The 12,889-nt window shown below is 39.6% G+C and overlaps 1 protein-coding gene across 4 annotated transcripts in view; it reads left to right on the top strand.

Annotated features, from left to right (window-relative positions):
- Positions 1-12,274, top strand: part of rcan1b (regulator of calcineurin 1b) — a 48,030-nt gene extending 35,756 nt beyond the window's left edge. For all 4 annotated transcript variants that reach the window (XM_044344519.1, XM_044344520.1, XM_044344521.1 and 1 more), the window contains 2 exons: positions 3,292-3,451; positions 10,937-12,274. In XM_044344519.1, coding sequence (XP_044200454.1) covers positions 3,292-3,451; positions 10,937-11,121 — 345 coding nt within the window. In that variant the 3' untranslated portion in view covers positions 11,122-12,274. The remainder of the gene's footprint in view (positions 1-3,291; positions 3,452-10,936) is intronic.
- The last annotated feature ends 615 nt before the right edge of the window (positions 12,275-12,889 follow it).

Below are 12,889 nucleotides of genomic sequence, written 5' to 3'. Positions count from 1 at the left end.
TAGAGATGTGTCTGCTGCTAGAACTCTGTGTGGCATTGACCTGGTCTCTAATCTGAGCTGCTGTTAACCTGCGATGTCTGAGGCTGGTGACTCGGATGAACTTATCCTCCGCAGCAGAGGTGACTCTTGGTCTTCCTTTCCTGGGGCGGTCCTCATGTGAGCCAGTTTCTTTGTAGCGCTTGATGGTTTTTGCAACTGCACTTGGGGACACTTTCAAAGTTTTCCCAATTTTTCGGACTGACTGACCTTCAGTTCTTAAAGTAATGATGGCCACTCGTTTTTCTTTACTTAGCTGCTTTTTTCTTGCCATAATACAAATTCTAACAGTCTATTCAGTAGGACTATCAGCTGTGTATCCACCTGACTTCTGCACAACACAACTGATGGTCCCAACCCCATTTATAAGGCAAGAAATCCCACTTATTAAACCTGACAGGGCACACCTGTGAAGTGAAAACCATTTCAGGTGACTACCTCTTGAAGCTCATCAAGAGAATGCAGAGTGTGTGCAAAGCAGTAATCAGAGCAAAAGGTGGCTACTTTGAAGAAACTAGAATATAAGGCGTATTTTCAGTTGTTTTACACTTTTTTGTTAAGTACATATTCCCACATGTGTTAGTTCATGGTTTTGATGCCTTCAGTGTGAATCTACAATGTCAATAGTCATGAAAAGAAAGGAAACTCATTGAATGAGAAGGTGTGTCGAAACTTTTGGTCTGTACTGTACATACCGAGTTTCATTCAAATCCGATTAAGGTGGGACGAATGGCAGAACTTTGAGTGTGCAATTATTGAAATGCTGTAGGCTTTCTGATGAAGTGTGTGATTGGTCTCACTCCTTCCTTCAAAGCTTGAGCTGCCTTCTTCTGTTGAGCGCATAAAGGTTCACAGTTATATTTATGGTAAAGTTTACTTCAGATTGCCCCTATTCAAGTATTTATTTTTATTTCATAATGGAATTTTTACCAATGACAATTTATTTCATGTGACAATTTAAATCATTTTCATCATTTCACTTTTTATGTCATGGCACTTTTCATGATAGGAGTTATTAGTTTAGCAAGATTAAGATTTTTTTTATTCTAAACATGATCCTTGGAGAAAGACACAACTCTATGAAGTAGGGGAGCACGATTCAGGAAATCTCACGATTTGATTCGATTCCGATTCTTGGGGTCACGATTCGATGCACAATCGATTTGCGATTCAAAATCAATTCTCAATTCAATACATTCATAGATTTGATTCTAGATTGATGTTTTGAGTTACTCTTTCCATTTGACTGCAGTAGACACTTTTATAGTTCTCAAAGGAAAAAAATAACTCTGAATCAAACGTAAACATTTATTACTCAATGTCAACTCTGAGTAAGATTTATTTTCCTTTAGTTCATTCAGTCATCAGGAAACCAAGGCAGCCCTGAGACAAAGGGTCAAAATGAATACTTAATACAAAAATAAAAATGATTGCAAAGATAAACTGCTAAGTGTAAAACGTCAAATAATAACTTAAATTCCCACTTCAGTTAACAAAATCAAACAAACAATAGTTGCCTACTACATTTAGCTGCAAATTGCAAACAAGAAAATTGATCACTATTAGCGGGTGATTATCATAACCGATTTAGTTTCTTTTTCTTAATTTCTCATGCAGATTACCATATAATTGATATTTGTATATTTACTACACGAATATAAAGTAATGAAACGGGCAGCTTCGCTATTTACTGAATTTTATTGACTGTTTCAAAATACAGAACAGATGTATTAACGCTTTCACTGCTGCATCTCGTTGGCCCGTTTTTGGCAGTTTGTCATAAGCTTCAAGGAGACTACGTTTTTCATTGAGAGAAAATTCATTTCTCATTCCTGTCCTCAGATAACCAGCCGGCAGCAGACCTGTTGTCCGTTGTGTGTTTAGGCTGCGGGGGGTGGGGGCTGCAGGGGCCGCAGCAAGAAAGTTTAACCAGAATCAACTTTTGGAGAAATGCGATCTGTAACACTGGACAACGCTGCCCTATGACAAAAACATTACTAGGTAGAGGGGAGGACATTTTTCTTCGTTTGATAACATTAAAAGTAAAGTAAGGCTCTGCTGACGGCTTCCTGACTCATTTCAAAAAGACGAGAGAGAGAGGCAGTGGTCGAGCGAGCTGGAGAGTAAATAAAGAGAGGGAGCGCTGGTAACGTGAGTGAGGAAGTTGGTGAATCAGATCAATAAAACGTTATTTTCTGACTGTTTCACAGCGGTTATAAATAAATAAGCCCACAGCCACACAAACCTGTGGAAGTGCGCTGCAGCACCTGATAATGGCTTTAGTCTTGTCAAGCTCCTTCTTCCCTTTGAGATAATAAAATCCAAAATATGTCCAAATGATCGCCTTCACTGCCAGTGGGACAGGTTGTATTTGTTTTTCTGTCAAGCACTCTATTGCTCGCGGCCTCTCCATGACACACACTTCACTTCCTTCTTGCCCCCAGAGTTGGGTCCGGGCGAAAACTGGCATGGTGTCATTGCGCCATCTACGGGATTTAGCAGCTAACTCATGTCAGGAAAAAATGGAAAACAGCGTTATGTCAAGACTGAAAAATGTGGATTGATTCTTGGAATTTCTGAATCAATTCTGAATCAGCAGAGATAGAATTGCGATTCTTATGTGAATTGACTTTTTTGCGCACCCCTACTATGAAGAGTAAAAAGACAGTCTTGTGCTTGTTCTCACCAATAGGAGCTAGCCAACACTGCTAACACTGGCTCTTCAGTTTGATGCTGACATCCAAATACACTGACTCACCCTAGTTAGTTAGCAGTTGTTGAATTAAGAGGCAGGTGACAATGCCACTGTCATTAAATGTGAATTCATGAAATAGAAAGTGACATTATGAAATGAAGTGTGACATGAAACAAAAGTATAATTGGGAAACAAAATAGGGCATTTTGAAATAAAATTGTCTTTAATGAAAGCAAAATGAACTGTGATTATTTTAATAAATCTGATGCAATAACATTTCACAGTAATGAGTTGATTTCTTAAGTTATCAGATGTTAACATTTATATTTAAAACTGTATATTGTCCCAATAAATACAATACAACAATAAATAATTGGTTAATTAAGATTTTACGCAATGTATTGACGTGATTATTTATTTCATAATGCCTTATTTGTTTAATATCAGTTCAAATATAACCTTGGGCCACCAACATTCAAAGTTTCTTAGTGTATTTTTAATCCGACTCCCTATCCTACTCCACTGTCACCAAGACCCATTTCTACTCTTCTGTCCTACAGTCTGTTCACATAGGGAGTCCTCGGCTGGAGCCTCCCAAACCTGAGAAGCAGTTCCTGATATCCCCCCCCGCCTCGCCTCCAGTCGGCTGGGAACAGTCTCAGGACGCCACCCCAGTCATCAACTACGACCTGCTGTGTGCCATCTCAAAACTAGGACCAGGTACAATAGCACTCTCTTTGATCACACAACATCCTGGAATTTTAAATTGTCATATTGCTATATCATATTTAGTCTTATATCTGTGTTTTATAAAGTGCACAGGCTGTGATTCTGGGAGCTGTTCATCACAAAGTAAAAGCAAATATAGACTTTAAATCAAAGCTGACAGGAACTCAGTAAAGATGATGATAAAAGAGATACTCACTGCTTTTCAACTTTCTTGATAGGATTGTTGATCAAATCATGTTGCAAAATCACTCTATCTTCAAGACAACAACCCCAGAGTGCCCAAGATTATGTAGTCAGGCAGACAATGGCTTCTAAAGTGGCTAACATAGCTTGTTCATTGTTTTGACTGAGCTTTCACAGTGGCATAGGCATAAACTTGCCGCAGTGCAAACTGTAGCTACAGCTGGGGGCTGCATGTCTGACAGTATTGTGGAAACATCAGACAAAACTGTTTGAAAACGTCACCTTGGGCTCTGAAAAATTGTGATGGGCATTTTTTACTGTTTGTCTATCTCACATATTAAAGACAAAACAAGTATTTAATTAATCTGAAAAATCATTGACAGATAAATCGATGATGGAAGTAAGTTAGTTGCAGCCCTATTATCAACAAATAGGAGCTTGTATGTGATTGGAAAACTGCTAGGTGTACTGTCATAAATATAGGTAAGATGCATATGGAGTCTGGAGTGTACCACCAGAATAATTAGTAGGGGTTTAGCACAAACCTGTATCTGTATCTGTTTAAGAAGTAAATAGACAGATACTTTATTTGTCCCTGTGGGGAAATTTGTTTGCAGCACAATCACAAGGCATTTCATCATAAAAGTCACAAATACACATACTTTTACACATACCAATACACATACCAGGAGGAGGAGGACAGTCCAGACCAGCTGGACATCCTTTGTGACCAGGAAGGAGTGGTCAAAGTGCATGTGGGATAGGTGCTAGTGCATTACCTGTTTAAAAACTGAAGGGCTTGTGGAACAAATGAAAACTTGGATCCATTTTTAATGAATAGAGGGGGCAGTATCGTTGCCTGGATGGCAACAATTCAAATGAGGCAAGGGGGTGCAGTCTTGTTTGCCCTCTTCATCACTCTATCTCTGTAGATGCATTACATACTTGGTCACATAATCCCTAACAGTTTACTGGCTGTCAGTTTTTCTGACAGTCTTTTTCTGCGCCTCAGTAACATTTCTAAACCAGCAGATGATGCAGAACATTAAAACACTTTCAGTAAAAGCACTGTAAAACATTATATAGATGTTTGATTTTTAATTAATTTGATTCTTGGAAGGACAGCCCTCTTTTGTTTTTCTCTGAGAGAAAAAAAAGTGTTACTGCAGTCACTTTACTAACCCCCACCAACAATATGGTTAGGCAATTAATCTATTGTCATCTCCATCCTGTTCCCTTTTTCATGGGCCTAAGGATAAGTTTTTAGTTTCTTGGGTTGGGCAGGTGTTCAAGTCGAAACAAAGGGGTTGCTATTTTAATCAGCAAACAGATGCAATTTAAATGTCTTAAGGAAATCTGATGGAGAGGGTAGGATTATCACTGTGTTGGCAGAAATTCAGGGACAGTCAGTGATACTGGCTAATATTTATGCGTCAAATGGTTCTTTATAGACCTTGAGAGTAAATTATTTGAGAGTAGGGACTTCCCATATCACTCTGGACCAGACTTTAGATCGGAGTAGCTATAGAGGTAGTAAACTAACCAACTCAGTTCTCACAGTGAAATTTATGTACGTCTTTGTGGCTTACAGATGTGTGGAGGATGTTGAATCCTACAGGCATGGATTACACCTATTACTCTAATGCTCACAAGGTATACTCAAGAATTGACCTATCTCTTACTTCCATTTCTCTATTTCCTGCTGTTTTATCCTGCTCAATTGGGAATATTCTGATCTCTGACCGGGCTAATGTTAAGTTGGACTTATAACCATACTGTGAAACAATTAGATCATCTAGATGGAGATTCAACTCCTCTCTTTTACAGGACCCTGTTTTCAAAGAAGGGCACACATTAAAAACTACATGGAAATCAATGTGCCCACGGCACCCTCTGCTGGTATTGCCTGGAAGGCAATGAAGGCTAATTTTAGGGGCTATATCATTCAATATCCATCACACAGGAAAAAGCTAAATACCTTTCAGCTCACCCAACTAGAGAAGAAGATAGAAATAGCTGAGACTAATCTGAAGTAGAATATGTCTGCATCTAACTTGAGGGAGTTAACACAACTCAAATATGAATAGAACTGTATACTCTCCAAAAAGGTAGAGTTTCTCTTGTTTCAGGCAAGACAAACTTACTTTGAATGTGGGGATAAGGCAAGGAAATTTTTAGCTACATACATTAAGCAGAAGCAGTCAAGCTCAGCAATTCCTGCAATATAGTCTCAGGGAGGGAATCTTGTGTCCAAAGGATATTAAAGGTACATTCAGGGTGTTTTACACAGATCTTTATATGTTAGAATACTTAGCAAGTGATGAAGATAAAACATCTTTTGTGGATGATTTGAACCTTCCCAGGCTCAATTAGGAACAGCTGGAAGCTTTTAGAGAAGGTAAACTGCCCCCTTCTTTATCACAAGCCATTAATATCCTTTTTCTAAGGATCCGTGTGACTGTAAAAGCTTCTGACCAATCAGCTTGATCTCAACAGACTGAAAAATTTTATCGAAGGTACTGGCCAATAGAATTGACAAAGTGATCACATCTCTAATTCATCCCGATTCAGGTGGGATTCATTAGTAAAAGACACTCATCTGATAACATAAGATCTGATACTTGATATAATGTGGTCAGTCCAGGATTTAAATTGTCCAATTGCAGCTGTTTCACTAAATGCGGAAAAAGTGTTTGATTGTGTGGAATGTAGATACTTGTTCCACATTCTCAGAGCCTTTGGGTTTGGTCAGCAATTTATGACATGGATAGAGGTTCTGGATAATCAACCAGGGGCAGGGGTGCAGAGAAATGGAATCATTTCTTCCCATTTCACATTAGGCAGAGGCACTAGACAAGGCTTATGTCTTTCTCCTGCACTCTTCTGTTTAGCACTGGAACCACTAGAGGCTACAAAACGCTGAAATGACACCTTCCCAGGGGTCAGAATAGGGAATACAGTTCAAAAGCTTATGTTGTATGTGGATGATATTTTGTCGATGGTATGTGATCCGGTGAGGTCCATCTCAATCTTGCTTAACTCTACTGACTCATTCTCAAAACTCTCTGGGTATAAAGTGAATTGGTCAAAATCTGAAGCACTCCCACTGACTTCCTAATGCCCCAAATCCTTTTTCCAAGCAGGGTCATTTCAATGGCCTCAAGAAGGTATGAGGTCTAGGTACCTTATACCCTCTTGAGGGCTTTTTATTTCCTCATTAATTGAGTGATATTGTGTAAAAAAAAAAAAAAAAAAAAAAAGAAAAAAAAGAAAAAAACTTTGAGTCAATCAATCAATTTTTATTTATATAGCGCCAAATCACAACAAAAGTCATCTCAAGGCACTTTTCACATAGAGCAGGTCAAGACCGTACTCTTTGATTTACAGAGACCCAACAATTCCCTCATGAGCAAGCACTTGCTGACAGCAGTAAGGAAAAACTCCCCTATAACGGGTAGAAACCTCAAGCAGAACTTGACTCTTGGTGTGCGGCCATCTGCTTTGACCAGTTGGGTTGAGAGAGAGAAAGAAAGAGGGAAAGGGGGGGGGCAGAATAACAACAATCATAACGTCATCAGCAACAGCAACAGCCAGGGAAGGATGCCAACAGGACTGTGAAGGACCGCAAAGGCTCGGCCCAGAACCCAGGGTTTCCTGCGAGATGAGAAAGCACAAAAAAACTCCGGGGAAGAAGCAAAGTTAGTGACATGCATTGATGTTACATGAATGCATACAGATGGAGAGGAGGAAGAGAGAGGAGCTCAGTGCATCATGGTATGTCCCCCAGCAGTCTAGGCCTATAGCAGCATAACTAAGGGCTAATCCAAGGTGAGCCTGGTCGGCCCTAACTATAAGCTTTATCAAAAAGGAAAGTTTTAAGCCTACTCTTAAACATAGAGAGGGTGTCTGCACCCCAGACCGAATCTGGAAGATGGTTCCACAGGAGAGGAGCCTGATAGCTGAAGGCTCTACCTCCCATTCTACTTTTAAAGACTGTAGGAACCACCAGTAAGCATGCATTCTGGGAGTGCAGTGTTCTAGTGGGATAATACGGTACTATGAGCTCTTCAAGATATGATGGTGCCTGTCCATTAAGGGCTTAGTAAGTTAGGAGAAGGATTTTAAATTCTATTCTAGATTTTACAGGAAGCCAATGTAGCGAAGCTAAAATGGGAGAAATGTGATCTCTTTTTCTAGTTTTAGTCAGTACACGTGCAGCTGCATTCTGGACCAGCTGGAGAGTCTTTAGAGACTTGTTAAAGCAGCCTGATAATAAGGAATTGCAATAATCCAGCTTAGAAGTAACAAATGCGTGGACTAGTTTTTCTGCATCTTTTTGGGACAGGATGTGCCTGATTTTTGCGATATTACGTAAGTGAATAAATGCAGTCCTTGAGATTTGATTTATGTGGGAGTTAAAGGACATATCCTGATCAAAAATAACTCCCAGATTCCTTACGGTGGTGCTGGAGGCCAGGGTAATGCCATCCAGAGTAGCTATTTATAATGTGTTTCTAAGGTGTTTAGGGCCAAGCACAATAACTTCAGTTTTATCTGAGTTTAGCAGTAGAAAATTGCAGGTCATCCAGGTCTTTATGTCCTTAAGGCATGTTTGGAGTTTGTTTAACTGATTGGTTTCATATCAGGCTTCATTGATAAATATAATTGGGTATCATCTGCATAACAATGAAAATTTATGGAGAGTTTCCTAATAATATTACCTAAAGGAAGCATACACAAGGTGAATAGAATTGGTCCAAGTACAGAACCTTGTGGAACTCCGTGTCTAACTTTTGCCTTCACGGAGGATTCATCATTAACATGTACTGTTAAGTCCCTGCTGTCCTCATTCTTCTTATCCTTATGGGGAAAAGTGAACAAATTGAAGATGGACTGCATGCCTAAGATAAAGTATCTACTTAAATCTCTACCTGTCAACATACCTAGAAAGTTTTTCAAATATTTTGATAGAATATGTAGCAATTTCTTGTGGAATGGGAAACCTCCCCAGATGCGTTTGGAAAGGCTCCAACTTCCAGTTGACAAGGGTGGTCTAGGGCTGCCTAAACTGCTATTTTTATCATTATGCCTTCGGTACCAGACATTTAGCTCAGTGGGCATTACCTCCAGAGAGGGCTCCCCCATGGTATGAGATGGAGCAGTTAGTAGGTTCTCCTCTCTCTCTGTTGAACTGCTTTTTTGGTATCAGTCCCATCCTATCATATTCCATCTGCAGGATACAAGGAGGATAATATGTCAGACGTTCAATCTAAATCCTTATCTTAACTCAGATTCCAGTATATGGTTGAATCCCAAATTACTAACTGGCAAAGCCCCCTTTCTTATGGAAAGAATGGTTGGATAAAGGCATTCTCACACTTGGAGATCTACACGAAGAAAACACTCTCAAATATTTAATAAGTTCTGTCAATATTTACAAGTAAAGCATTTAGTAATGCAGGTCTTTGGCTCACCCAGAAATGTCCCTCAAAATTCCGATATTCTCGCTGCTGTCACTACGCTATATGGAACAGCGTAGTTATTATTCAAAGATCTTTGATCAGGCCAATACCAGTACCTAATACTCTAAAGATAGCCTGGGAATGGGACCTGGGCCTTTGATTAACTGTACAGGAGTGGGAGGGCATTTCTGGTGGAAACTTTAATAAAATGTCAAGGGATATTAGAATTAGGCTTATCCAATTCAAATTTCTCAACCAATTTTACTGTACACCTTCTTAGCTTCACAGACTAGGTCTTAAGGACTCAGCAGAGTGCTGGAGGTGTCAGGCCTCAGACTCAGAGGGCACTTTATTCCATGCCCTATGGGAGTGCCCGGTGATCCAAGACTTTTGGAAGCAGGTCCATGAACGTATTACAGAAATTTCTGAGGACAATTTTGATTTTGAACCAAGGCTGTAGGTAGGTGATCATCTACAAGTTGCCCATTATAGTGCGTCCGATTTGGATTTTGACTTGCATCATGGTGGGTAGACAGGTTTTAATGAGGGGGTGGAAGACACCACGGAGCCGCTCCTTTCAGGACTGGTCTACTGATACTGGTAAACTAGCCTCTTATGAGCAAATGTCATATAGAAGCACTGATAGGTGGGACAAATATATCAAAAAATGTGGAAAATGTATTGTACAGGGTCAGTCCCTGTTACCTGAACAGGTAACAGGGATTGACCTCTGCTTGGATTGGTAGCACAATAGGCCTATATGTACCTTGGAATGTATCACTTGAAACACTGTGTTTTTAGCCTTTAACGATTTGTCTACTTTCTGGCACATCTGCATCATGCAAAGTCATGCCGCTAGGAGTTACTGTTCAGACTGTACAGATATCAATCACTTGGAGTACTTTGGTAATTAAGAAACAGTTTGAGTCTGATGATAATGGACCAAGATCTGAAGTGAATGAGGAGATTGTTTTTTAAATGTGATTTCTCTGGATTTAAGTATGTTTATTCATGATGGAGATCCTGACACCACTGTAAAGAGTGAATCCTGCAGATTGTAGTGAGATGTCCACAATGTGTGTGTTTCCATTTGACTGGGTTATGACTCTGGGAAGAAGCAGTGTTACATTTGTGGTAAATTGTGTCAGCCAGGAGACAGGTTTCGGGAGCACGGCAGGTGGCATGTATAAAATTTACTGCTCATTAATTTACACTATTTATGTTGTACTAGCATAATTTGTTCTTTTTTGATCCCGTCAGGTGGCATGCAGGGTGAGTAAAAAGATAATGAAAAAATTAAATCCTTTTACTACTCACAAAACTTCCAGCCATCTTGCTGACAGTGCCCATTGGTGAATAAAAATAAACTCTCTGGTCAGGTCTCTGTTGTCTTAGATGAAATCTCATGGAAAACTTAAATGAAAGCAGTGCAAGGTCAGTTATACTCTTTATTCTGTATCTGGTTACATCAACAGACTTTTTTCCCAGCAGACATTTTGACTTTTCATAGTGGGAAAAGCACAGATATTAAATGAACTATGGCTCTGTTCTGTTTAAGAGTTCCAGTAAGTCATGACTATGTGATCACAATACCAGGTCCCTGAAAATGAAGCAGCTCAATAAAATTCAGCCATTGATAATTTACACATGCTTTTCCTACTGTGACATGACTAAATATCTTATGTGAAAAAATGACTATCCTATATTGAGCAAAATGGTCTAAGAAGGCAGTAAAGAGGATTTACTATTAGAAGGTCCTGTTCTGTTAGAATCTACAGAAAATAGATCTGTAATCCTGGATTGTGACTGTGTGTGTGTGTTTGATTCCCAGGGGAAAAGTACGAGCTCCATACTGCCACTCCCACTACCCCCAGCGTGGTTGTCCACGTCTGTGAGGACGAGCGTGGCGACAGTTCAGCCCAGGACGACAGTGACCAAGATGACAAGCCCCGCCCTTCACGGCCGAAGATCATCCAGACACGGCGCCCGGACTACACGCCCAGTGTCAAGCAGTGAACAACAATGAGCGGGGACCGCAGTTGACAGCTGTAACATTTCATCTTGAAGTGATTGGTTCAAGAGCAGAGTATGCTCTCAGAGCTTTGAAGAAGGGTTTGGGACTTTGGGAAGGCACCCGCCGGTGCTGCGTTGTCCCGTACACGAGCATTTCATAAGCTGGAGAGAGAGAAAACATAGTGTCACATGCTGCATTCATGTCCCGTGGGAAAGACAGGCGATATGAAGTTCCTCATGGAAATTACTGTTGAGTTTAGTCATCAAGTGATACACACTGCTCGTGAATTTGAGGTTTTGAGATGGAACTGAAGGACATGCTAGTTTTGAAGTGTAGGAAATAATGTATTCTACTATAATGATCGTGCTTAAGAAACTATGGCAGGAGAACATGTCTTTGCTGGATTTTTGGTTTGTGGTTATATACCATGACTGTGTGTGTGTGAGATAAAGCTGCTAAAGGGAAAATAAAGTCTATACAAGATCATCAGAGTGATTTGAATATGGTTATTCCCACATGACATGAATGCAGCATCTTTATGACAAGTCATGGTTGTGTTTTCCTGAAGTAGAGTTTTGGACAGACACAAGGAAACAATTTTTGAAAAGATTTATTTTGATCATAACTTTGCGACTGCTGGTGCTACACACGTCAGTCAGGTGTAGAAGTTGAAAAGCTACATTTTACACATTGTTAATGTGTGCTTTTTCTGATTTCCCTCATTTGTGTGGTCATTACCCAAGAGGACATGTTGGGGCTGCAACTGCATATCTGTGATGTCACATTTGCAGTTTTGTCATGGATGTGTAGTTAAGTCAAAGCTCACCTTATTTACATTTTACCGGCAATACTCTTGTGTGTACTGCTTACACTGAAACATTGTTCCAAAATGAGGAGCTTGCAGCCACTGTGTTGTTCCTGTAATGTTTTCTAAGTGTTATTTGAGATTATTTGAATTTTTATTTTACTCTTGGGCCTGTCTGTGTTTTTGTTGTAGTGTAGTAAAGGACTGTGCTATTTGACATGCAATGAATTTCAATGCTTTACATTACATTTTTGAATGTAGCGGACACACACACACACCAAGTTAATCTGGGGGCTTCAACTACACTGACCATGGTACGTTGTTGGTAAAATAAAGGAGGAAAAAAAACAGGTCTAACTATTTTTTGTTCATATTTGGGCTACTTACTTGAAATAGTATTATGTTCTATTGAGTCTTGCTTCTAATCTGTGTGGGAAAATACAACCAAGGTGCTGTTATGACTCAGGGCCTCTTCTGGTGGGCCCCCATTTAAAAAAGATTGTATGTTTTATGAGGATTAATCCCAAACAGTGTAGTTTATTTTGTTTTGTATTTGTACAGGCTGGTTGGTTGTTTGTGTACAGTATGTAGGAAAAATGTGAACGAGAAGCATGTGTATGTGTATCTTACTTCTGTTAAGACAGATGTGTACTATTGTCTCTCCATTAGCAGTGGAGTTGTTAGCAAAACTTCTCTCATTAGCATTCATGATAGGTCAGAGGTATGCAAAGATGTTACAGACCACACTTTGGGTTAGTTTGACCTGCACCAATAAAGAAATGCTGCAGACGGAAAAAGTTGGCACACATCAAAATAATTTATAAATCATACTAGTTTTAATCACTTGTATAGCTTGGGGATGTTTTTTGAGGAAACTGATATTTCCCATTTGTAAAACAAATTATGAAAACTATCTGGACAGATTGTCTGTTGCAACTGTTGTCAGCTTCACAAAGATGATATTT

The sequence above is a fragment of the Thunnus albacares genome, chromosome 24 (assembly GCF_914725855.1).
Source record: "Thunnus albacares chromosome 24, fThuAlb1.1, whole genome shotgun sequence".
In the NCBI taxonomy this organism is placed as follows: Eukaryota; Metazoa; Chordata; class Actinopteri; order Scombriformes; family Scombridae; genus Thunnus; species Thunnus albacares.
Note: the sequence above shows the minus strand (reverse complement) of the source record. Positions and strands in the feature narration are given on the sequence as shown.